At 40.1% G+C, this 24,953-nt stretch overlaps 1 protein-coding gene across 2 annotated transcripts in view; it reads right to left on the reverse strand.

Moving 5' to 3' along the window:
* Nucleotides 1–24,953, reverse strand: part of LOC102694937 (protein bicaudal D homolog 2) — a 65,062-nt gene that overhangs the window by 17,654 nt on the left and 22,455 nt on the right. For both annotated transcript variants that reach the window (XM_069189481.1, XM_069189480.1), the window contains exons 2-4: nucleotides 19,086–19,298; nucleotides 3,608–3,760; nucleotides 1,740–2,195 (exon numbers count right to left, since the gene is read on the reverse strand). In XM_069189481.1, the coding sequence (XP_069045582.1) occupies nucleotides 1,740–2,195; nucleotides 3,608–3,760; nucleotides 19,086–19,298 (822 nt within the window). The remainder of the gene's footprint in view (nucleotides 1–1,739; nucleotides 2,196–3,607; nucleotides 3,761–19,085; nucleotides 19,299–24,953) is intronic.

The following is a 24,953-nucleotide window of genomic DNA, read 5'->3' on the forward strand; positions in this document are numbered from 1 at the left end:
GTACTCTATAATATGTTTTATACTTATAATTTAGTAATGATATTGGTCCACAATAACAATTCTTCTAAATGTACCTGCAATGCAGACAAAATTGTTGTATTTCATTCAGTGGAAAATCAATGATCACCTTGAACAGTGCTGCTAAAATAAACTGCCAATCAAATACAAATGTAAAATCAATATATATGCTATAAATAATAAAAAGTGTCTTTTAGGGCAAGAGACCATCAAACTGCTCAATCAAGGAATTGGAATTAACAAGAGGAACATTATTTCCATCTTGAGGGACCCCTCCTAGGATATGTTTATTTCTGTTGATACACTATTTTCACATTCAGTTCTCTCATTGCATTTTTATACGGTTACTGTTCAATGTTATCATTAACTTATTCTTAGCTTTATTATAAACTTATTACTGAGGGGGAGTGATAGTCTAAGAAGTACCAATTGGAGATATTTTATGAAATTAGAGAGGTTTTATTTCTATTCTAAACATCACATATACTTTTCTATTTTTGATAAGCAGATACAGTACAGTATGTTGCTAGGACCTCACCAACTAATAACCGAGATAAACCTGATTGAAACAGAAAGGGAATTCGGCAATGAACATTTGAATGGATGACAGCTTTGGGATCAATGAGTATTTAATAGAACATCAGAGCTGTCAAATAATTATGAAGAAGATTACATTACATTTTTTGTTTTCCAATGGGGTTTGCTTGTGCCGCAGCAAAGCAGTTCACACGGTTCTTTAATCTATTCAGCTGTCAAACGGAAAAGCTTTATACTGCAGTGCACAGTAAAGAACACTGCAGCCTTTTTTCCCCACCTTAAGTGGCTCATATGCATTTCTTTAGCTACGTCCACAAAAAGAGCAGAGGGTTTAACACTCCGGAGTACTATTAGCACATTGCTCAGCTATATTCATTCGAAGAGCATTTCCCCAATTTCCAATTTTAGCTTTATTTTTTTTTCTACCCTAACCTGCTGTTGTCTTTCAAATACAAAGCAGGGATTATCTCCAGTTTCCAGCCCCACTGTAGAAAAAAAAAACCCTTTTAAAGCTTTGTATTACACTTTATATGTACAGGTGATGTGGATCATTGTTTTCTCTAAAAACTGGCACTTGTGTTTCCCATTTACATAGGAATATGAGGTTGTTTTGATTGCAGCTGCCAAAGACAATGTTATGGTAAAATCAGATATTACACTACTGGGGACACCAGTGATTTTCCTATTGTGTCAAGAGCCATGAGTACACTCTTTTCACAAGGATCCCTCACATCTAGGAAAGCAGAACGGATCATGATTTTCTGACAGATGGCACATCAGAGCCCTGCACACCATGAAGGGGGTGTTTCTGCATGGATTAGCTCGAGTTCTCCTTAACAGGATTTATTTCTGTGACCTAGTGGTTTAGAGGTTAGAATGGTACTGTAAGGACAAATGCATTATCTTTGACTAATTAAAAAAGAATTGGCATGTATTATACCTACTGGTACTAAACTCTGTGATATCAACACCAGTTGTGTATATCAAACATAAGTCATAATGGAAATGAAACAAATCCAAGTGCAAAGACAAGTTCTGAGTTCAGGCTGCACACTTGCTGACCTGGATCTGAAACCCTGAGAGAGTTCTGGGAGGGATTTTGCATTTGATTTGCCATTGAATAACTTAAGAGATCCTCTGATGTTTAAGAAAAAGGCATGATGAAACCGGCCTGAATTCCCTACCTGCATGAGCTGCTGTTTAAGCTTCTGGATTTCAGAGATGTTGAGCTCGCTCAGGAGGTCATTGACCAGGCTGGGGGCAGGGGGGAAGAGCTCGTGTTTCTTGGGAGTGGACGCCTTGTTGTTCTCGCCATTGGCGATCTTGCTGAAGGAGGTGTGGTCGTAGCCGTTGAGCGCGTCGTCGTTGTTGGGCTCCACCGTGTCGTCGCTGAACTTGAGGCCGTCCAGAGAGATGCTGAGGGGACTGTTGTACATGGAGTCGCTGATGTTCATGTAGTGGGACAGCTCCTTACGGAGGTTGTTCTTCTGCTCACGTTCGGTTTTGATGGTCTCCAGCGCCTCGGCCAGCTGCCGCTCGGCGATCTCCTTCAGTCGAATGGCGTCCTCCAGCTGGCTGTTCAGGAACTCCGTATCCTCTTCCAGGCGGCGGATCTCATGTTTCAGGCCTTCGAATTCAACCTGGATGCAGGGAAGGAATGCAGAAAATGAAACAAATATCCCCAATAAAATCATGCTCTCACACTGCTGAAAAGAAAGGGTCCCCAGATAAGCTGTCATGTGATTTATGGAGAGATTCATCTCTTACCCACTCTGTTAAGTTTTTACTCCACTCTCCACTCTAGCTGGAGTTATCACATATTTGAAATTTGGAGTATTTTAATTCACACACACTGATGCTAAGCAGAAAACGGGCAATTTCAATAATTCAGAAGAGGATTTTGCAATAGTAAAAGTTAATTCATATTCGTGTCCCCTTGTCCAGTGTGATGTCCTTATACATAACCTCCTACTCAGCAAGATCCTACATTGGTTAAGAGTGTATAGGTAGCAGTTCTGTTTTTTCAACTAAATATGTGAGGCTAAGAAGAAAATTACCGAATATAACCAAACTAAATTTAGAGATTTTCTTGCAGACACCACATAAAATGAACATAAAAAAAATCAGCTTGTACTAATGTTACTGTTGTACCTTGAGTGAGGTACTTTACCCCTGTCCACCCAGCAATATGAATAAGGAACAGAGATAGCTGGGGATAGGACTGGTGTCCCATCACTGGGAAGGAGGAGAAGTCTGCTTAACAACAAGGCCAAGGTAAGCTCTTGACCAATGGACTTTTGTGGCTTGTTTATGAACTGCCTACCTACTCTAATACGACATACTGTAAATATAGTGCCTACAGAGTGGAAATTGTAAGGCACTGGGTATATAAGGCTACAAAGTCCTGTAGCTGACAGTTTACAGACGTATTAAATGTACCAACAGAGACAAATGTGAGATCTATGAGGGCTGAAGTTCTATGAGGGCTGAAGTTCCACTCCATACTTTTAGGCAAAGCATGCAACTGCTGCTTTTAAAAAAATATTTATAGCAAGTTTAAATGTATACGTATTGTAATTCTCAGTCTCATAAAGGCTGTGCAGGAAGGTCATCAAGCTGACAAGCACAGGAACACTGGGCAGAGTGTAGCCAGTTCCTGCTTTCTCTCAAACCTTTATTGCTCAATTAGAATGTAAGGTGTAATAACAGGAGTCTTTTCATGCACACAACCTTTTAATTGCTTGCCTGTAGTAATTTGAATGCATTCTAATAATACAGTCCATTACAAAAGAAAAAGTGTTTATTATTGAGCTCATGTAGTGCATGAAGGCTCACTGGTTTACAAATGCAGTTTTTTTTTTAACACACACTTTCAGAAAAACAGAGACGTGATTGCGTGAATTCCAATTCCCGTTTGCCATCACATCTTCACTCACTGACCACCCTCCCAGGAACTGAATCTTCAGGTTCCCCTGCAGCTCGCTGAACGTTCTTCTCGGGCAAGGGGGCCATGACACCTAAGAACGGTCTCCATCTTGCTAATGCCACCCACCTGGTTCTGTTTGAGGACGGAGACCTGTTTCTGCAAGGAGATGTTCTCCTCCTCCAGCTCGGTGTAGTCCTGCAGCAGTCGGGCCTCCCTGAACTTGTACTCCTTGATGTCATCGCGCAGACGGTTCCTCTGCAGCTCCACCACCTGGGTGTTCTGCAACACAGACAGGAACAGATTGCGGTCAGCAGGCCCCCAACAAGGCCTCGCAGATACACTGCTACTCAAAAGGGAATATTGGCTGGAGCATTTGGCACACAATTTCCACCACTGATGCACAAAACGCCAAAGAAACACAAATCGAGAGCAGATGGGCCAGATTTATGAGTCAGAATTACAGGAACTTAATCCACACATTTCTCACTTGATAAATAAACCCATGCATAAGCCGCCCACTTCATTGCAAAAAAATAATCATCTAAATAAAACTATTGTTGAAACAATCTTTCTTATTGAAATGCTGAGTATGTTTCTTATTGAAACATAAGAAACGGTATATTTTGCTGGGTTCTTTAACAAATTCGGCATGCTGGACTATTAGTCCCCATTCCTCATATCAGCAATTATCACCTGATGGGCTTCTCCATTTACAAAGCATTACCGAGATATTATCTTCACGTTAATTAAATAAGTACAATCACTCTGATGCACAACTCGAAATGAACAACCCAATATTGACTTTTCAGAATTAAATCTCCATGGCAGCCGTTTGTAAAATCGGCTGTTATTAATTATTAGTTAAAGTGCAGAGCAGATGGCACAGATTTGACATCAATTATCCACTCTGCAGGGATGGCAACATCAGTCTTTGATGACAGCAAATTAATAATTTAGGACTGTCAGTGGGTAGGGGGCTGTGTGGAGGGCTTTGGGGCGATTCTGATCTGGTACTCATCCAACTCCACCTTCATTTCCGTCAAAGCAAGGGAGAGCAAAGACAGGTAAGTGAGGCTGTCTGCCTCTCCCTCCGCCGAGTGCCAGAAAAGAAGAGGCCGAATACCTCCACTTCCAACTCAACGAGTCGAAGACAGCAAGCAAATCATTTCACCTGACAACAGCAGTCGACAATAAAGAGCCGGACTGCAAGGGACACACCTCCAGGAGTCTGCAGTGAATGTGTGCAAGGACAGTAGACAATATGTAAGAAAGAAGTCAAGGTGAAAGGTCAGCAGGCAGAATGCTGCCAGCAATGTAATTCCAGAGGCTGTTGTCTGTATGGGGACAGAGGATTCATTACTGTGGGACACCTAATCCAATAATGTTAAAGACAAACTGCCACGTAAACAACAATGCCACATGTCTAGACCTCCAAAGATAAGAAAACCATTATCTCCAATCACTCTGGTGGCAACCTGACTGTCTTGAAAACTCATCAGGAGCTGAAGGTGTACCAACTGAGCATCAACCCACCACAGTGGACTGATTACATCATCTCATAAGTGGTTGAATCTCTTGCTGACATTTGGACAATACAACTCAGGGCACTGGTGGCAGCAAAGGCGATGTGGATTACCGATTGTACAGTTTGCTTTCTAACAAACCAAAGGGAGTTCGCAAGACAACGGCTGGACGATCAATTTCAATTAAAAACCACACAAGGACCGTCGTCCTTTCACCCGGCCAGGGTCAAGAAATGCAATTAGAGGGAATGAAAGGAATTTGTTGCTGAAGACTCGCCATATTTTCCCTCATTCAAAAAGACTGCCAAGTAAAGCTTTGGGAAAGTAAACTCACTTTAAAATGTCTTTAGCTCAGAAAACTTGAGTTTGTTCACATGGAGCTACCAGTGACCCAGCAGGTCTGTATAAGTGGCCTCTTTTGTGCTCATACAAAGATGAAGGCACATCAGCAGTTCCATTGGTAAAAGATAAAGTATAAGTCATTGCTAGCAACTTGACAAAGTGTCTTTGGTGTTGGCATTACAAATAAAAAGCCAATTGCTATGACCAATTCTTTGCCGGGGTCACCAGCTGTTAACTCAATGCTAATAAGGTTAGAACGAAGAAACAAATCCTATTATAATATGTTAGATTCTCTGAGAATGGGCTTGAATGCAAATCATTTGAATGAAATGAAGAAATGAATGAGAAATAAACAGGAATTGACTCTCTACATCTATTAGAATGATCATGCTGCCTGTGTGTTTAGAAATAATGTAAAAATCAATCAGAGCTCATTCATCATACTGCAATTAAAAGCCTCATACAGACATGAATTTAACTTCCAAGCAACTGTTAAAAAGCTTGAAACCAAAATCTCTGTAGGTGTTTCAAAAAAAGAGTTCAATAAATACATCAGATATCGATTGAACAGACCTTACACATAACTGTAATGCCATGATTTACAGTACTTTTAACTTTGGTTTGATGTATTGATTTCTTGAGCAATAAACAGCACAAAACTAAAGGGATACAGAAGGCTCATGTTCAAATCCCCTTTCCTATTTGTAACACAAAATCAAGGATGGATAGAATGATCAATTAGGAATACCCCAGTGACCTTCCTCCCTTGGTCTGGACATTTCCAGCAGCAAGAGGACAAACCCCTTATTTTACTCCTTCCCAGAGAATCCGGATACAGGCATCCAAAGGGATGATTAGAACTCAGAACGTAGTCTGGCTTTGTAAACTGAGCTGCAAATTATATATCCATTTCAATCTCTACTGTTTTTTCACTACAAAATTCTTTACCCAGCTAACAACACAACGTGGTTTCCAGAACAGATACCAAGGAAAAGATGTCTTTATCTCCTCAGCAACATAACTGAAATGAGCGAGGATTTAAATGTGATCCCAAAGTCAGTCAACCTTCCACAGTGTACAGAATAACTCCAAAATACGATACTGCCACAGTGACTGAATTAATTTAAAGATTTTGCTAATCCAGACATCAAGACTACTGTGGATTATAATCAGAAGTTATAAGAGGGTTTTCTTTGTAAAATCATCAACAAAGTCCTGATTGTCTTTTGCATTTACAGCAGTTTGATTAAAACTGTCCAGAGGCCTAAGCCAAATATTTTTAACCATGGATATCATCTTCAGTAATTATTATGACTGAATTAGAAAGGAATTTTCTATGTGTTGCTTTACAAATGACTAGCTAAAAATTTAAGGCTGACATTTTTCACCAAAAACGTAAAAGGGTGCTTTCAGTGGTTTGATATAGATATGAAGTGATAGAATGATTTTTTTACAGTTCATAAAAAGGTCTGAGACTTATCTGCCTTGACCATAATTACAGCAAACAGCACTTTTACAGTTGCCAGTTGGTAACAGCAGAGTTGTGATTCACCACAATGAAATCCATGCAGACTAACAGTCCGGTGCATTACATGGAAATCAGAGAAGCAATCAGTAAACAGAAGATTTCACTTAACTTCACACCAGCCTGCTTCTAGTCTTCCTTATCACAAAATGAAAGCAATGACTACCCACTTTTTTACAAGTCAGGAATATTTTATGTTATTTTCAAAGACTGCTGTATTTTGTGCACCTTCAAAACACCATTATATAAACGAGAGGTAACTATCATAAAGAGCATAAAGATGACAGCGGATTGGACTCCATACAAGAGGTATAAAAATATAAATAATTATACATATAAGATGAAAGCATATGTCTAAACAACAGAACAAAATTAATTCACTGATGGTGTGAGTGAAAGCACCTACACAAATGAAATATTGGACTACAATGAACTTCACTTGACAAACCTTTTAATATGTTTCACTTTTCAAATTCTAATCAGCTCTATTACGAAACAAAATGGCAAAGCTGCAGTGTTTTTTAGTTTTGTAGTAGTCTGCCTGCATGGACTGACTGGGCTTAAAATAAATGAAGGAGAACAATAAGACATCATCAGTAATGCTGGTATATGTCGGAATCAAGGCTGGTCAAAACTATCAGCTGCATAAAAATATTTTTTTTACAGGCTTGAAAATCACAGTTGTATTTCACATCACAAAATAAATGTCAAGTTAAGGCTGGAATTAAATTCCCCACTAATACATCTGTACAGATTTTCTTCTCAGAAACATTACTGTCCACAGGGACAGGACATTTCAACTGAGTAGAAAACATAAAAAAATATTTATTCAGCCACCTCTCACTGAGTGGAAAACATCCTGAGCCCTAGACGCCTGCCATTCCAGTGACTACAGCAGAGTTAGGAGTGCATTCTCTAGGGAAACAGCAGGTACAGTTCTAATATTTATTGACATTTGATTTACCAGTACCTAAAGACCTCTGTCAAAAGTTAGGTTTTATCTATGTAACTAGATGTATAATTTATGAACAGCCTGAGGTATTTACAGTCTTAATCAGCAACCCAGTGCTGCTGGCCACCATTAACCATACTATAAATGACTTAGACTGGAAGGTCACTGCACGCATGCTGCATTCAGAACAAGCCCGAAAATGCTGTGCATGATGTGAATATCATATACAGTGGGCTGAAAAACACTGCCTTAGGATTTTATGGTTTAACATATTTACAGTACCAACATACTGAATGCAGGATGATTTTTTTAAATAGCAAAGTATTATGTTTGTGTATTATTTGGAAAATGAGTTTAGTTTTATCTACTGTTAGGGTTTGGTGATAAAATCATAAAATCGTAAGGAAGGGGGACTTACTTTTCCACCACACTGCAACATTGTGGTTTAAGCCTTTTAGGGATAAGTCTACCTTCATGCAGGTGAGAATGGGATTTTTAGCATTCAGGTTTGCATGTGTAGGCTTGCCTTTTGTAACATAATTCCTTGACAACCTCAATACATCTTTACTATTTGGGAACTGGTGTTGGGACTTGATATGACACCAACATCTGTGCAAATCTTCATATCACTAAAAACCATTACAAGGCCAAATAAAGATGACTGACTACTGTACAAACACTGTTAAAGTTGAATGTTTGAAAAACATTAAACTGCTGCAGTAACAAAAACAGGAAGATTGCATTAGGCTAGGCTGGCTGGAATGGCTGCACGTTTTATTTTGGTAAGAATTCTCTGTCATCACAGATTTTTGTGATGAAGGTGTGTGGCAGCTTTTAATAATCTTTTTATTGTTACACTATTATTTATTTCAGTATATAGCTGAGATACTGCTCAACTACAGTGCAATACTATAAGTGCCCCTGCATATCTGATACCCCAGACCTCTTCAAAGGAAACAGGGGAACATATCATTGATATTCACTGTGTTCAGTCCTGTCAAGAGCCCATTACTGGTCATCAATACCACAGGTTAAAGTGCATTGTAACAAAATGAACAGACAAGAAATAAGCAAAAACGACTGAAAAATGACTTAAACTCCCCCGACTGCAGCTAAACGTAAGACCCATATAAAAATGAATTAGGTGCTCAAAGCTTTATGATTCCTGTTAAAACAATACAACTGTCTTTGGTGACAATGTATTTGCTTTCACTTCCAAAGACAAGGCTTGAAAGCAAATGAGATCTTAACTTGCTAACCTATGTACTTGGCAAAGATCAGATACTTTCAAAGCTCTACTTAAGCAAAAATGAAATCAATCCTGATAAATGCAGTTATTGATCAGACAGAGTCCTAGCCTAATTCTGTAGTCTGGTTCTTTCCTTATAAATTTCCTTTCAATGCAACAGGGAAGCCGGAGATCAATTTCCTCTTAATGTTACCATGACATTAAGCTCCATGTGAAAAGATAAAAAACAAAACCACAGCAGGTCACTTTATTAGTTTCTCTTCCCCTTCATTTAGTTATGGCCATTCTGAAGGCTTTCAAATTGGCAAATATAAAATAAATGTCATTTATCTTAGTAGTTCATGTACATCATATGACTAGAAACTACAATAAATCCTATTGTACTCTAAAGCAACGATCCACATTTGACAATAAGCAAAAACCCTTAAAACATTAAACGTGGTATTACTCAATACCAACCACAACAAAATACTGGATGACAGGCTTTTCCCCAGCTCCTTGTTCTATCACATGCCATCCATATGCATTTCACTATAAACCATGTAGTGTAGCTGCTCTATCTTTTACTAAACTGTATGTTTGCCTTACTGAACAGCTTTTATGGGATACTCTGATGCAATTTTTTTTAAACCACTGCACGTTTAAATACTGCACTGTATGGCAGAATGTAGCCTTTTTGTGTTTTTACAATTATATTACTTTTGTAGTATAATTCCATTGTGGAATGAGAGTTACTACAGTTACTGTGGGTGAAAGTGCCTGCCAGCCATATTGAAATTATAACTATTACAACAAAAATATTTAGTCTATTTCATAGCCAGGAACACAGATGCAAAGATGCACAAGGATTTTTGAAAAAACAAGGGGGGTAAAAAATTAAAAATGACAAGTAGCAGTCTAACCTTTAACTGAAATTGGGCCCAACATATTTCTCTCAGGCTTTCTCTCACACAGAAAGAATAGCTGCAAATTGTTATTAAGCATCACACTCAAACTGCGACAGCTCCACATGCCTTTAGATGACTACACTGTTCCGTTACAGTGCAGGAGGAAAATACAAGATCATGTGTTTTCTATGAATACCATTTTCAAACTCCTATTTTTCAAAAAACAATTTTCATTGAATAGCCAATAGCCGGCTGTTGGTTTTGGCAAAATCATATCATTTAAATTTTAAGTGCATGACATAAAACAGTTTCAACTCATGCCATCAACCAGCCCCACTGTGATTTCTGTAATTGAATGCAAACTTAAATTATAAGGCAACACCAGATGCAAAACAGACAAATTAATCAGAAAGATAAATAAGTGCAGATACTCAATATTGATCTACTTAAAGGCATGTGACTAAATGATTGCTTCGGGGAACAGGGAGAAAAGAGAAATCAAATTCAATCACAGGGCATGGAGGCTGATTAGTCAAAATAGATTAGTCTGTATTTGCATTCCCCCCTATGAGACTGGAAGTAAAATGCTATTCACTAACGTCCAATTACAAGGCTTGCGGAAACAAACCAATTCCCCATGTTCACAATAAAGAGCCCAGGATCTCTTAGTGACTGCCATGAGAAATACTTATGACTGCTTTCACAACAATAAAAACCTATTCTAAAGGCCTTGAGGTCATTTGTACTTTAGTTAAAACAAGGCTTGCATCAGCAGATATGAACGTGGTCTAAAATAACCCCTCCACTGTCATATCCAAAGAAGCATGAAGAACTTTGTCACGCCTAACTGATGTTTAATTTATTCCTGCAGCTCTTGTGGAACAACTGCTAAAAGGAACCTCAGTTTTGTAGAGGTGCAGAAGACAGAACTGTTGTCTGAAAAGGAAAAATCAGAAGTCTCTTTTCTGTAGAACGATGGTGGAAAAATTGTATTGAAAAGAATCACTAGGTACTGGCTTTTCTCATGGTAAATTCTTACAGATCTTAGTTACACCCATTTGTTTATTATCCTAACCACTTTTTTCCCACAAACCCAACTGTCCTGAATAACTCTCCCAGTTATGTTATTTTCTTAAGGTAACACTCAAGTCTGTGCCAACTGCTTTGCTTCTAATCCCTGTTCTCGCACACCTCTTGCTTCTCCAGAGGGTGGAGAAGCACCGCAGCAAAGCCAAATGAAACCGTTTCCTGATCATTTTCAGCTTGTTTTTCTCCACCCTCCAGGCAGGGTGGGCTCAGTCATTGTCAGTGCAGCTCAGCAGCTGGCTGGGTGTGATGAGGTTTACTGGCAAAGAATAATAATTAAAGTCACCCATCAAAACAGAGTGAGTGCCTTTATTTGGAAAGTCCCAGTCACCCTGGCACCCAGTCTCGTCGGCACAAATTGTCTTGCCTCCCACGCACTCAGCCTCTCAAGAGGCAGCACGAGCACTCTGTGATCAAGCCACAAGAAAAAACGATGTTAGACCAGCTCCTGGAAGAAAATGGGTTGAGTGGATACCAGATCAAAAATGCTCTTGCTGTTAACTTTTACAAAATACCTCCTGTAGATACAGACATCAGGCATTTACCCGTGGAGTGAATACAATTTGGAAAAAAATGCGCTGGAACCTGAGACTCAATGGTTGGCTTGGCTGAAACACAACAAATAAGCCTGACAAATGGACATTGATGGCTGGAAGATGGATCATGCCAGGCATCAGGGCTCCAGGTGTTTTCACATATGTGCATGATTGCATACTGTACATATTTGTATAAATGTCAAGACATTAGGCATATTCACTGACCATGTCTGCAACAATATGGAATGACGTCTGTAGAGCACACTGATGCACCATTACAACACAAGGTTTCTTTTAAACAGAATAAAATGGTAGATCTTTAGCACGGTGTTATTCCAAGTGGTACTTCACTGAAAATCAAAAGGTCAGACACACAAAAACCATTGTCTCTAAATTCAAAAACAGTTAATAGAAATTAAAGCAGTGTATTGATGTCACAAAATGCAGTGTTTTTTTCATTTCTGGTATAACGAAAATTCTTCTGAAGCTGAAGTCACTGAGAAAACTAATTTCTGAACCGAAGATAAATATTTAATTCTGCTATGCTTGTGCACATTTCTTCCTTAGGTGTGGCACTTGCAAAGAGAAAACAACTAATCATTTATAAATCCCAATTCAATACTAAGACTTTTCTGGATCAGATGTTAAGATGATGACTGAAAAAATTAAAATGGGGGGACTGGATATTCTGAGCTTATACTAAATGGTGAATTTGTGAGGCCCTGCAGCACCAGGTGTAACTTGAGCATAATTTATCTATCATGTCCATAAGTAAAATTATTAAATATTTAAAACTGATAACAATAAATAAAAAAGCAGAAATTTTAATACAAGAACAGTCTATTCAGTACAAAATATATTGCAGCCCACAAATACTCACAAGATTAAAGGCTGTTACTCTGAAATTCCCTGTATTAAAAGAGGTCCTCTTCCAGGTACTTAAGTGTGCTAATCTTTACAAAAGAACACTGGCTAAGAGCTACGTGCTTCATGCATTTGCCTAATTGTTCTTTGTGATATTTATTTCTTAGTGATCTTTAATTAATTAGGACAACTACTCCTAATAATTGCCTATACCAACAAAGAAAGGCATTGTGGCTCTTGGTCTGCAGTGATGGCAGGATACCACTCTGGTCAGAACTGGCATGAGCAGAGCATGTTATCAACTATTACTGCAATCGATGGCATTAGAAACAAAGTCTTCAAGGGTCTCCCTGTGCCATTAGCCAATGGATGTAAATGAGAAGTGTCTTCCATTAAATTCGTTTTTTTTTTAACTGAATCTGTAAATCAGCCAAACTGATTAAATAACAACAATAACAACCATGAAAAATGAAAATGAAACGAAATGAAAAATGAAGGAAAATGGCTGTATTTATGAGAGACCTGGTCGTACTTGGCCAGAGTGGCTGAACCTTGTGTTTGTGGAAGGAGTCCAGCAATCGTGCTCTGCACAGTGCCAACCCATGGGAATACATTACCGAAACTCCACAGATCACAGCGCTTCACAAGTCATGGTCTCCTCACTGACCTTGCTTTTCAGGTGTCTGTACACCCGGATAAGATTTAGATCACACTAAACGCATCATCAGGATGGGTGGAGGCAGATAGCAGGCTCGGGCATGAAACACAGTGATCAGCGGGGAATTAAACTAACTAATCCTTTCGCTTACACTTTGATCCCAACTAGAAAATGAGCACAGGGAGAGCAGGTTTAACCACAGTTGTTGCCATATCTTGCCATCAGGGAACGCCTGTAAATACACTATTCTAATTAAGTTAATATGGTGAAGCTGTTGAACCCACCAGGTCTTAAGTGCTGGAAGTGTGGCACACCTAATTCTTCCTCAGGTTCCACACAATAGGACATGTCAGTGGAATTCACTATGACTCTGCCATCGTTTATAAAATTTGATTAAAGAGCCATTAATTAAATCCTTTAATATATAATTTAGATTTAGTCTTGACATGTATGTTATTGTATAGTACTCTGCATTTCTTAAAAAGGCCTTTCACATATTATTATTAATAGTAATATATGACTCAAGAAATAAATACGTTGGAAAACCTGTATTTTAAATTCATCATGTTAATCGCGCAATAAGGGAAATTACACCTCCAGTCTTCTAGTTTTGTTATAGAGATTAAACAGAGAAAAGAGTTCAGGGAATTGCATATTTCATACAACAATAATGCAACGCAAATATTTTTTTTAATTACAGCACATTTCACTCCCTGAAAACCACACACACACAGATTTGTAAAGTGAGAGCCAGCTCTCAGCCGTCAGCTCCAAACCCTGCACTTCGTCCCCTACGCCTGAGCTGGCCAGTAAAACAGTTGCATTCTTGGGCATTCTAACTCAAGACGTCAACCAGTTGTTGTGCAAGTCACAAACAAACAGCTACGATAAAACTAAAACCCTGACAGCTTAGCCTAATACGGCAGCTTCCGTAAATAATTTCACCCCTTGTCCTCTCCTTTTCTAACTGACTGCAACCTGTCTAGACAAATCCCAGCGGTGTGCCTGTCTCTCGGTATCACCATCACAACAGCACTTCCTGTACACGAACAAAGGCAGCCTACAGCTGGGCTCGCTTACCCAGAACTCCTTTCCAAGGCAGAGCTGGAAGCGATTCATTAGCCACGTAAATCCTCTCTGGCCCTGATAATTCTCCCCAGTGCAGCGCAGTGAAGGGACAGGCACTGCTACGAGATAAACAGCCACTGTAGAGTATGGGCAGTTTCCTGGGCGCAGCACTGCCTTTTGCAGAATAGACCTCCAGAAGCCCCCCCGTCGTGACCCACCACCTCATCCATCAGAGGACGCACAATAGGATCCTTAAGTACCCCCCCCAGCAACGCACATCACTACAGTCCACTCTGGAATAGTACTGTCAAACGTGGCAAATCAAAGATCCAATTAGCACCCATTAAGTCTGAGGGTTTAAATCCCACCCGTGCCAAATGCATGTGGCAGTGTATTAAGGCACTAGACTAGCCCATTTCATTATTTCATTGAGCCAATTTGTTTCAGTTTCATTAAAGAGGTTCTTGGCAACGCAGAAATATGTGAATTAGATAAATTACACATGGCTTTCTTCTTAGCGTAACGCCAGCACAGGCATGATATCTCTTGTGAAACACAGTGAAGACCCCTTTTTACTCTTGAAATATGCAGTTTTCAAGTAACTCGTGGAAGCTGTTTAAGGACGGATGTAAGAGATCTCTTGTTTTAAACTCTCCTGTGCCACTTGCATTATTTCTTTATTCAGTAAAATACCCACGTGTTCCATGAATTACCCTGGTTGTTACTTACTCAGGTCTTCAATATGAATGGGAAATATCTGCAGCAAAGTCAACAGCACCTTCTGCAGCTTCATCTACCTTGTGTTCATACAGTATATTATTCTGTTTCCACTCAGCTAGTATTTTACAGATAAAAATCATCTGCAAAGATTAATATCTAAATAAAAATGTCAATGACTTGATAACCTCAAGCACTTGCAATTTTATCTCAAAGCCCAAACAAATTAACGATACCTTGTTGATCTGTATTCGGCTCAACTATGTTAAGAATTGTTTTTGTTCACTTGATGTTTAATGAGATGGCATCCAGTGAAATTGGAAAAACTGGAGGAAGGAAGGAAGTTGTATTTGATTGATTTATGTGGGATGCTGTAACACTCCCCTTCCCTAAAATTGCAGGGAGCTTTTGTCTAGCTTCTTTTACATTTGCATAGCATCATCTGCCACGATCTAAAAACGCATTCAGTTTCAATCAGAGCCTGATTTCAGTCAGCCGAAATGTGACAAGCTCTTATTCAGTACAGTGTGCGCAGATGATCACTGTGAAAAGCGGCTGCGGGGTGTGCTTTGCACTGCACTGTGTCCTGAATACCAAGCACTGAACTGCAGTGGGGTGGCTCAGTGGCGTGGCAGGGCTGCAGACTCACAGCCCCGGGGGCCCGAGGCATCCGTCTGTGCAGAGTCTCCACGTTCTCCACACATCGGTATAGATTTTTGCCAGGTGATCCTATTTCCTTCCACCTCCCAAAGACACGTTAGTGGGTTTCTCTAAACCCTCCCCCCCCCTTCTTTGGGGTCTTGCAATGGACTGGTGCCCCAGCCAAGGTGTGAGTGTGGGGTCGGGCCTGCGACAGCCCTCCCCAGAAAGAGCAGCTTTCTGAAGATGGATAGTTGGACTGCAGTGGCGCTGTCTAATCTGAGACAGGTGAATCCAGCCAGAGCTCTTCATTCCATTTTAAGTCCAGATTCTTTCACAACGCCACTGTTGAATCAATACGGAGCCACTGCGCAGGCACTTACGAATTACAAAGAAGGGCTGCTTCATGGTTCGGATGACTGTTTACCAGTTTCAGTAAGACCTTTCAATTGTTATTTCAAAATTTCGGAATAATTGTGTGCACCACTACATGAGCAGAAACAGATTTTCCAAAACTAGGAAACGCTAGGAAAAAGCAATAAAAAGGTCAGCTGAACATTAAAAAAAAGTTTATTTTTTAAGCATTTTGGATGCAAAACGTCGGAAAAATACTGAGCAAGGACAGCTGGCCCCCACAAAATCCATTTTACACAGGATTTGGCAGCTTTGAGCTTATTTTCCCTCCACAGAATGTCAGAAATTGTATGTATTAAATTTTAGAAAGAAAATTATTTTTTTAAGGACACGAAAGAGGAATAAGGTCACATAATAGCAAAAGCCACAAGCCAGAAAGTCCCAGCTTTTCATTCCTACATTTTCAGATGTCAGCTAAAACAGGAAATAAGGTTTTTTCCAAATACCACTGGGTCTTGTTGAAGACAGGACTAACCTACATTTTACCATATACGTAGAAAAGCACCCAAACATGTGCTGAAGCATACTTCCTCACATTTTCCTTATCAGAATGTTAAAAACAATATATTTCATCTTTCTCTCTCACACACGCACAAATAAAATTGCGGAGCACAAAACCTGGCGGAGACGGATGTGTTTTGCAGTAATTAAACGTGCAGCATGTTCTCTTAAAGTGAAAGTGAGTGACAAAAAACGCTGGCTGCTCCTCCACATGGTGAATTCCCCCCACAGCCCCCGCCGCCCCCAGTGCCGCAGGCTGCTCTTCCCCATGTTAAAACACAGCGCAGGGAGGGGCAGGGAGAGAGCCTGCAGTGCTTCTTCCCCGTGAGGCCAGCTGTGATCCAGAGGGCTGATCAAACGAAATGGAGGGAGATGAAATATCTTCTTCGGGTGTGTGTGTGTGTGCGCGGGCGCATGCCTGCTTAGGTTGTGTCTTAACAGATGGAGGTGTGTGTGTGTGTGGACAAAGAAAGACCAGCCAGCTCCCCTCCCCCAAATCAAGGAAATCAGGCTGGAGACAGGAGAGCAGCCCAGACGCTGTGCAGACGCTCAGAGATCGGGAGGGTTCAGACCAGAGCTGGGGTATTTAATGCACACTGACTTCTCCTCCCCTCCTCAAGGAGGGCACTTTTCCAACAATTAAACCAAAGACTTCAAAGGCAGGATTACAGGATTGATCCCCTCCCTCTGCTCAATCAAGAGGCTCAATTATTTTATTCCGATGGTCTGACTGGGAATCCCCTTATCCGAGATAAAAAAATCCTCACCCAGAGGTGACAGCAGCTGACACTGGGTTAAAAAGTCTCGTGATTTCTTTATATATATATGCCCTTCACTCAAGCTGAAACCTGAGTATAGCACCTCCTTTTAAAGAGTATAAAACGCATCCACATGTCCTTAAGATTTGAGATTTTTCTAATAAATTTCAAACTATCCTTGCTAATAAGCTTGTTCTAGGAAAACAATGTGTTTATAGAGAACATACGATCTGTAAAGCAGAACTGAAAGGTTGTTATTTCTGGTATTGAGGTTACTTAAAATCTTTTATAGCATAAACCCCTCATATTATTGAGGCAGAAACTTGATTTTAATCGCACTGAATACTGATTATACCTCTAGCTTTTCATAAACTAAAGCAGGTCTGAGCACAATCCAAATCTAATTCAAGTCTGGCACAGGAACAAGAATGGGAACATTCTGGCATGTCTGACAGTCTGAGTAACGCTAGATTAATGTCTCACCGAGTTCACATATTGACGCTTTCAGTAACCTGAGCTCCTTACAAATTACAAATGTGCCCTTAGCTGGTCCACCCTGTGTTCCAGGACCTCTGTAATTCACTGGACATGTGAAATGTGCTTTATCCTTTATCCTAAGAATTTTTTTTTTAAATGCTGCATTGCTGCGACAAAATCAACTGGTAATTCTGCAGCAACGTGAAAAACTCTCAACCTCAGCAGACGCAGACGGCTCTGTGCCCTCAATTAGCACCTCTCTGGGAAAGTGTAATATATCAATGTAATATGCAGGGATGAGAATGAACTGAAACTGATTTTTACCCAACAAGAAAAGGTGATTTCTGGTGCTTTTTATAGCATGAAGTCATTTCTACTTAATATGTCCTGCACAACCTGCTGCTAATTATGATCTCAGCAGAAATACAAGACAAAATACATTTGCTTTGTTGAGGGAACTCTTTTTAAAGATATTACCTGGGTGGGAAAACATATTACAGATGTAAGAATACTGAAAATATACTGAAATTGTCAAACTAAATCATCCGAACCAAAGAAAACTGCCAATTGTCTTACAATTTTCTCCAGTTGTTTTATAACAGCTGACCAACAACAGTTTGAACACCTGTTTGACCACCATACTGGCCTGATAGGAAAAAAAAAACAGCCCATTTTCTTAAATGCTGTGATTTGCTTTCATGCAAAGCATATGTTATAAATACTGTACAGCTGGAAGACCTAGTCCACATATAATTCCTAAAACCAATCTTCCAACATCCAGAGATTTAAGGGGAATGCATAAGGATAATTATAAATCACTGATGCCCTAGAAATCTATTGGAATCCTAAGATTCTACAGGAGCTTTAGTGCTTAAGTCTTAAAGACCAATCTAAGGGTTCTATTTAATGAAGAAAACAAATCTGATGGATATGTACAAAGTGCCCAGAATTCGAGTAAATGAAAGGCTCACGTTGCTAATGGCTTTCATCTTGGTGCACTCTTTCACTTCCATTTTCTGGCTGTCACAATTAGACACGTACGACAGACCTCTCAGAGAGCAGCTTCGCTTTCACTTCGTGACAGCTTCCTCGTTCACCGGCGATCTCAGACGAGCTTGGGGGAATTCAAGGGCAGCACATGCCACGTTTACTTTCAAGCATCCCATAAACGAATACTGGTGTCATATAGCGTTCAGCTGGTCTAGGGTAGCGCAGGTGATAAATCCATCCTCCTCCACACGGGATTCTTTACTGAAAGCACCAACTTGGCAGGGCACATCCGTAGTTTTAATAAGTCAACTTCAGGGATATTACAAGAAGCTTAAAAAGATGCATTTATAGTAAGATCATCACTGCACACGGACCAGGTGCTCGTTCTAATGCTTGAAGCCCAGCTATCCCACCGTACCTCTCGCATCTCTTGTGCAACCGAGGCAAGCCGGTCGTTCTCGGACTGCGCATTGGCCAAGACGTTCCTCATCTGTTTGAGCTCCGTCTGCAGCTCCAGGACCCTCTGTTCGTAATAGGCTTCCTTCGAGGCCGACTCCTGGATCAGGGACTCCTCCCGACTCTCCCCGTCCGCCGCTACCTTCTTGTGGTTGGAATGTGCTTGTCCAAAGGCCTGAAGAAACGAGCAACAGAACACAACAACTTCAGCGTCAAGACCAAAACTAGTCCTTATTGTGCACAATTACAGGACGCTCCAAAAAAATCAAGCCGTGGCTTCAAATCTGGGCTGTAATTCCTGAAACAAACAGACAATCTGCGAAGGAAATGATGTTGCCACCAGACAACCATGACCTATCCCGGAAAGAAACGGGTGGGATGCAGGGTACAACCTGGAATTGATGCCAGTCCACTGCAGAGCACACACAGACACAAACGCACACACTCGAACCAGGGCCAGTTTTCTCAAAAGCCAATTAACCCACCAGTATGACTCTGGACTATGGGAAGAAACTGGAGCACCCAAAGGAAACCCATGCACACACGGGAAGAACATACACATTCTATGCAGACAGCACCCCAGGAACTGAATCCAGGACCCCTGCACTGCAAGGCAGCAATGCCACCCACTGTGCCAACATGTCACCCACTGACATTACCTCTTATTTACTTTAAACTAATTAACACTGTACATCCTATTAAACCTACAATGTTATTTGCTACATTACACTGGATTATTTTTGGTGATGATGGGCCAGCTCGATTCCCTAAACCATATTTTCCCCTCACAAATGGACAAAATGTTTCTAAAATGAACTCCACTAACTTCAAAATCCTGAATGAAAGCTAGGAAATGGAAATGGCATAAGTAAAAAAATGGCTCAGGGTTTTTCTTTTTTTCTGGAGCTCCTATGGTGCTGAAAAGGCTTCAGACATCTAAGACAGCGGTGCCAAAAATCAATTGCATCATTCTTTAAACAGTGTCTGTTCACATCATTGCAGAAATAAAATCTTTCCTGGAAAGAGATGGCTGCCATGAGCATTGTTGAGGATACAGAACCCCCCCAAAACAGTTAAGGCCCATTTCGGATTCAGTCAAGCTCAGCCAGGTCAAGAGCAAACATCAGTAATCCGGACAGGAGGCAGTGCTAATGTCAGAAACGCCCCTGGGAAATTAAAAATACAGACCCATCTCTGGAAAACAAAATACAAAGCCATCTGTGCAAAGACTCCATGATGTGAATTTCAATCTCTTTTCCATGAAGGAAAAATAACCCTTAAAAAAGCTTGACACCTAGTAAAAACATAAAAGGGAAATGGGAAACAAAATAATCTCACTGAAAAGCAAGCTGGGGGTGTCCTGTTCTTGTGCTTGATTCAGATTTTTTTTCATCTCTGGTTTAACATTACACTGTTCAACAGAAACTTGTTTTACAAACAAAAAAAAAAGGGCAAAACAATGATTTAAGAAAAGAATCCATTTTGCTATTAGGGGCTCAGATGGGAGAACATCATTATTTTACAGCTCCCATTCAAAAAGACAGCTGAAATGCCAACTGACTAAAGAAATGGGAACGAAATATGACACAAAAAGAAAAAGATAAAAGTAAGACTTCCTCTACATGCATCTTTTTTTTTATTCTCTGCATGCTCTGCTACAGTGTTACGATAAATTTAAATCCATGGATTGGGCCTGGCAAGTCTTTTCTGCTTTATATGTATTCGAATGGGCAGTGACAATTATTAAATTATTTTTATATTCATATCATATCGATTTTGAAAGAAGAGCTGGGCTCTTGGCTATATAATTTAACATTGAACTTCACAACAAAGGAGATTCAGGGTTGAAAAATAGTGAATTAGAATATGAAAATCTCCGTCTGAAAAAAATATTTTACATCCATTTCGCTTTCATTTCCATAGCTCAGTTTCTAATCTCATATATCTTTGCACTGAAATGCGATGTCTTATAAAAATTGCCTGATTTAATACAGGCTTGATCCCACATTTAAAACCTCTGACAGATGAGACGATTTCTAATCTTTTCTTAGTTTTCAAACGTGGATAACCTATCATGATAATCCCCGCAGAGATCAAATTCTGTAGCCCCAACACAGTAATGAATCTGAATAATGAAATTTACTCTAAATATGTAAGACCAGTTTTTGGCCTTCTGAAATCATTACAAAACCTTGTGCCACACAAGGCGATTCAAATTATTCCACACAGCACTGAGAGTCATTTTTGGAGCAAATAAGAACCGTTACATTTAATTATAAGCACATCAAATGAGAGAGCATGAGCTCTTTTTTCGTACTTAATTTTCAAACAAGTAGAAAACTGCATGTTTCAAAAATGGCAAACCTCAGCCACAGAAGCGACTAAAGAAAAGTTCACAGGAGTGATCTGACATAAATACACTTTGTAGTTCGCCAAGGCACAACTGCAAGGGCACGGAGGTCACACGATTCAAGAATTCAACATTTTAGCCCTCCAGAACAAAACCCCTTTGATACAGCCTTCCTGAGGATTTAAATGTCAATACATTCCAGGGCACGACCAACAACACACAGACATGCAAGTCTGTCTTTGGCATAAAGCAGAATGAAACATCACGTTGTCAACTTGTATGAAATGTTCAATCTATTTCATTTGAACTACTGCAGTAACACTCAGGTTTTCTTATCCACTCTTCAAATGATCCAAGCCACCTCAGCCAGATATCCATTCCAGCAAAGGCTATAAGATTGTGGAATGTCCCTGAACAAGTGGATTTTAAGTCAAGGCCCATGGCCAATGAACACTAGAACTGCAGCGAAGCTGTAGGCCAGAAACGAACCATTATATATCCCATATTCTAATCCCCATTTAAAAGCACTTCATTAAGTCAATAAGTGATAAAACTGCCATATACAGACACGGTATTATAAAACTTTTATTGACACCGTTTTAAATTAAAATATTACTCTGGAATATCATGCAAGGTGTTAAGTACGGAAGTGTGGAAGAAGAGAAAATGCACATCAGCTTGTGCTGACAGCAGCTGATGCTTTTTAAAGCTACAGGTCTTAAATCTCTGGATACACAACCGTGACTGATCGTTAGCTAGCAGTGAAAAACAAGCACTGGGGGACACGCGCGGAGACTGGGAATTTTACACAGGAGCAAGCAGGGAAAGCACCCGTTTAAAGTTTTGAAAGGCTGGAACAAAAACCTCGCCTACCACCTCTGTCTCTTTTTAAATCAAGGCGGCGCACTTCATCAACTTGGGGAAACAAAACCAGCCAAGATGAATCTGGGGGAGTTCTCCACCAGATCTCCAGTGGCTAATTAACTGTTCAGTATCTGGCACTCAACAATGTCTCCTGTGTCTACCGAGAGCACTGTATTACTCACATATGACAGACAGGTGAATTCACATCAAGACAGAAACTAAACTTAGTCCCAGCAGCAACTTTGCAGAAGCACGGGGATCCGAGATAAGATATGTGAAGAAAAAAAAACAAAGTTCATGAGTACGTTTTTTTTAATGAAGAAATTGCCTGCTCTTTGAAGAGCAGCAGCTAAAATGTGAAAACCAGTTCAGGCTAGTGGTGTGGCCACTTGAGGATGGGCAGACATTAACACCCTGTCTATTCTGTGTCTATTCTATAACACCAGGTCTATTCTGTAAGAACTGACCAGACTCAACTTTTAATAACTGCATGAACGAGTGCACCAGCTTAATCACCTGCAACATTTAATGACAGAGCAGAAGAGAACTGTGTGCTTTCAAGCTCGAGCTTGTAAATGTCCTCCAATCTGGCAGTTCTGTATGACGGCATGAATGAGATCACCACGAGACATTAACTTTAGGATTTGCAGCACAACAGAGATACCAATTATTTCTTCAGTGGTCATGTTCAATACGCCTAAACATGCTTAATTGTTAATTGTTTCGCTTTTTTTTTTTACAAACCCTGTAAGACACATCTTTAACATTACTTATCACTCCCAAACAAACTGTTACATCTGAAGTGAAGTGAGCATTGTATCACTGCCAGGGACAATTCCAGTGTCAATTAATATTCAAAAACCAGCATCAAGCCAGTGGCAAACCACCTCAGTCTGTGACGACAATTTCACACTGTAATTTCTCAGAAACACTGACCCAGCCAAAAAATATCTGGTAAGACGAATTACCAGTTACTAACAGATGTAGTTCAGGTGGGTAGCTGCTAGATGTAGGCAATTTGAAGAGCTTGGTGTGAAGGGAAACAAATGTATTAATTTGATCACAAGCGTGTTACCCCTCAGTTAAGAGTCAAAATACGGGGTAAGTGCATGAATAATTTAGAGCTTTTCTAATATAGAGTCTTTGTAGCCTGTCAAATCTGTCAGATAAAGAAAAGCACATTTTTCTGTCGGGGTGGGACTAAAATTCTGAGAATCCAGTCTTAAAATGAAAACCTAAAGGCTTATACCATCACTTCTGTCTGTCAGTGCTGGTTCTTCCAAACCTCGGGAGCCAGAAGAGGGCTTTTGTGCCTGGCCTGGAACAACAGAAACCGTCTCGAGAGCACCGCGAGCCATTTCTTAGCAGCGTTGCCAGGTTAATGGAGAAGGTTTCAGTTTCCTGGGCAAATCTTTGAGAAAGGAGGGCAGCTGTAGCCGTTAAACCTGAATGAAAATCAGTTTGCATTCACATGTGGGCTAAATGAAACATGACAGGATGAGTAATAAAATGTCTATCGAGAGCTCAAGTAGAGAAGCTAATGTTAGTTCGCATGCATTCGTTTTAACATTAAGGAACATCTCAGAACCTTAAGAACTGTTACGGCAACCACTATATATAGTTATATACACTAACTGAACTTACAACTAAGATATAATTGGTATGCAATGACACCAACAGACTGGACCAGGGGGAGGAATGTTACACAACATCAACTCATTACTGTGTTTAAATATACACTACCGAGTATGTGACGGGTCTCGAGGTATACAATCCATGGCTTATCTCCGGGTGGTGTGACAATCCCATTGAGCCTTAAAAATGTAAGCAATGTTGGAAATCCTTGTATGGCAAAGACACAACATGCTTAGGGGTGGGAAAGTATTCACTGCTCTAAAGCTGAGTGTAAAGAAATACACTTACGCATCTAAGCAGAACCCTACGACCACATGATAATGTATGGATCAAATTGGCTCTTGTTAGAAAGGTACAATACACCAGCACACCAAAGTGAATGGGCAAGATACCTCAAAAGAACATCTCTTGCCGTCATGAAACTCATTACAGCTGAAGATCAAGACAAAAGTCTTCATCAACTCTCCTTTTTCCACTCCTGACAGCAGTGTACACAATTTTATAGTCTGCATTCCAATAATGCTGTACTTTCAGAAGCAGAATCTTTCACTGAATCTCTTGAGCAAAATTACTTTAAAGTTGCCCATCTGGACCAACGGTGGGATTTGGTGCTGCTTCTAAATCCTTGACCTTCTTTAACCAGGGGCCCTAAATTCCTTCAATCCCCTGCTGCCCACATAAAAATACTGCAATCAAAAAAGACACAAAGGAGAGAACGTGGAAGGCACATTTTTGGCTTATGTTAAGGTAGTATGAGTTCATAATTTGACATTTTCCTCTGAACAAAATGTTGAAAATCACCCTCATCCTATTAAATAAAAAAAGTGTTCTTCGGATTATCTTAAGAGGGTCTGGCTTTTTGCGATCAGGCAACGGTTTGTGCTATTAACCACTGTCAATTGTAGGAGTTGACTGGGAAGAGGAATTCCCAAGGAAATAATATTAGCTGGATTGGCTGTTTGTGAAACCTGCTTTGTGTAG

The sequence above is a fragment of the Lepisosteus oculatus genome, chromosome 4 (genome assembly GCF_040954835.1).
Source record: "Lepisosteus oculatus isolate fLepOcu1 chromosome 4, fLepOcu1.hap2, whole genome shotgun sequence".
Taxonomy (NCBI): domain Eukaryota; kingdom Metazoa; phylum Chordata; class Actinopteri; order Semionotiformes; family Lepisosteidae; genus Lepisosteus; species Lepisosteus oculatus.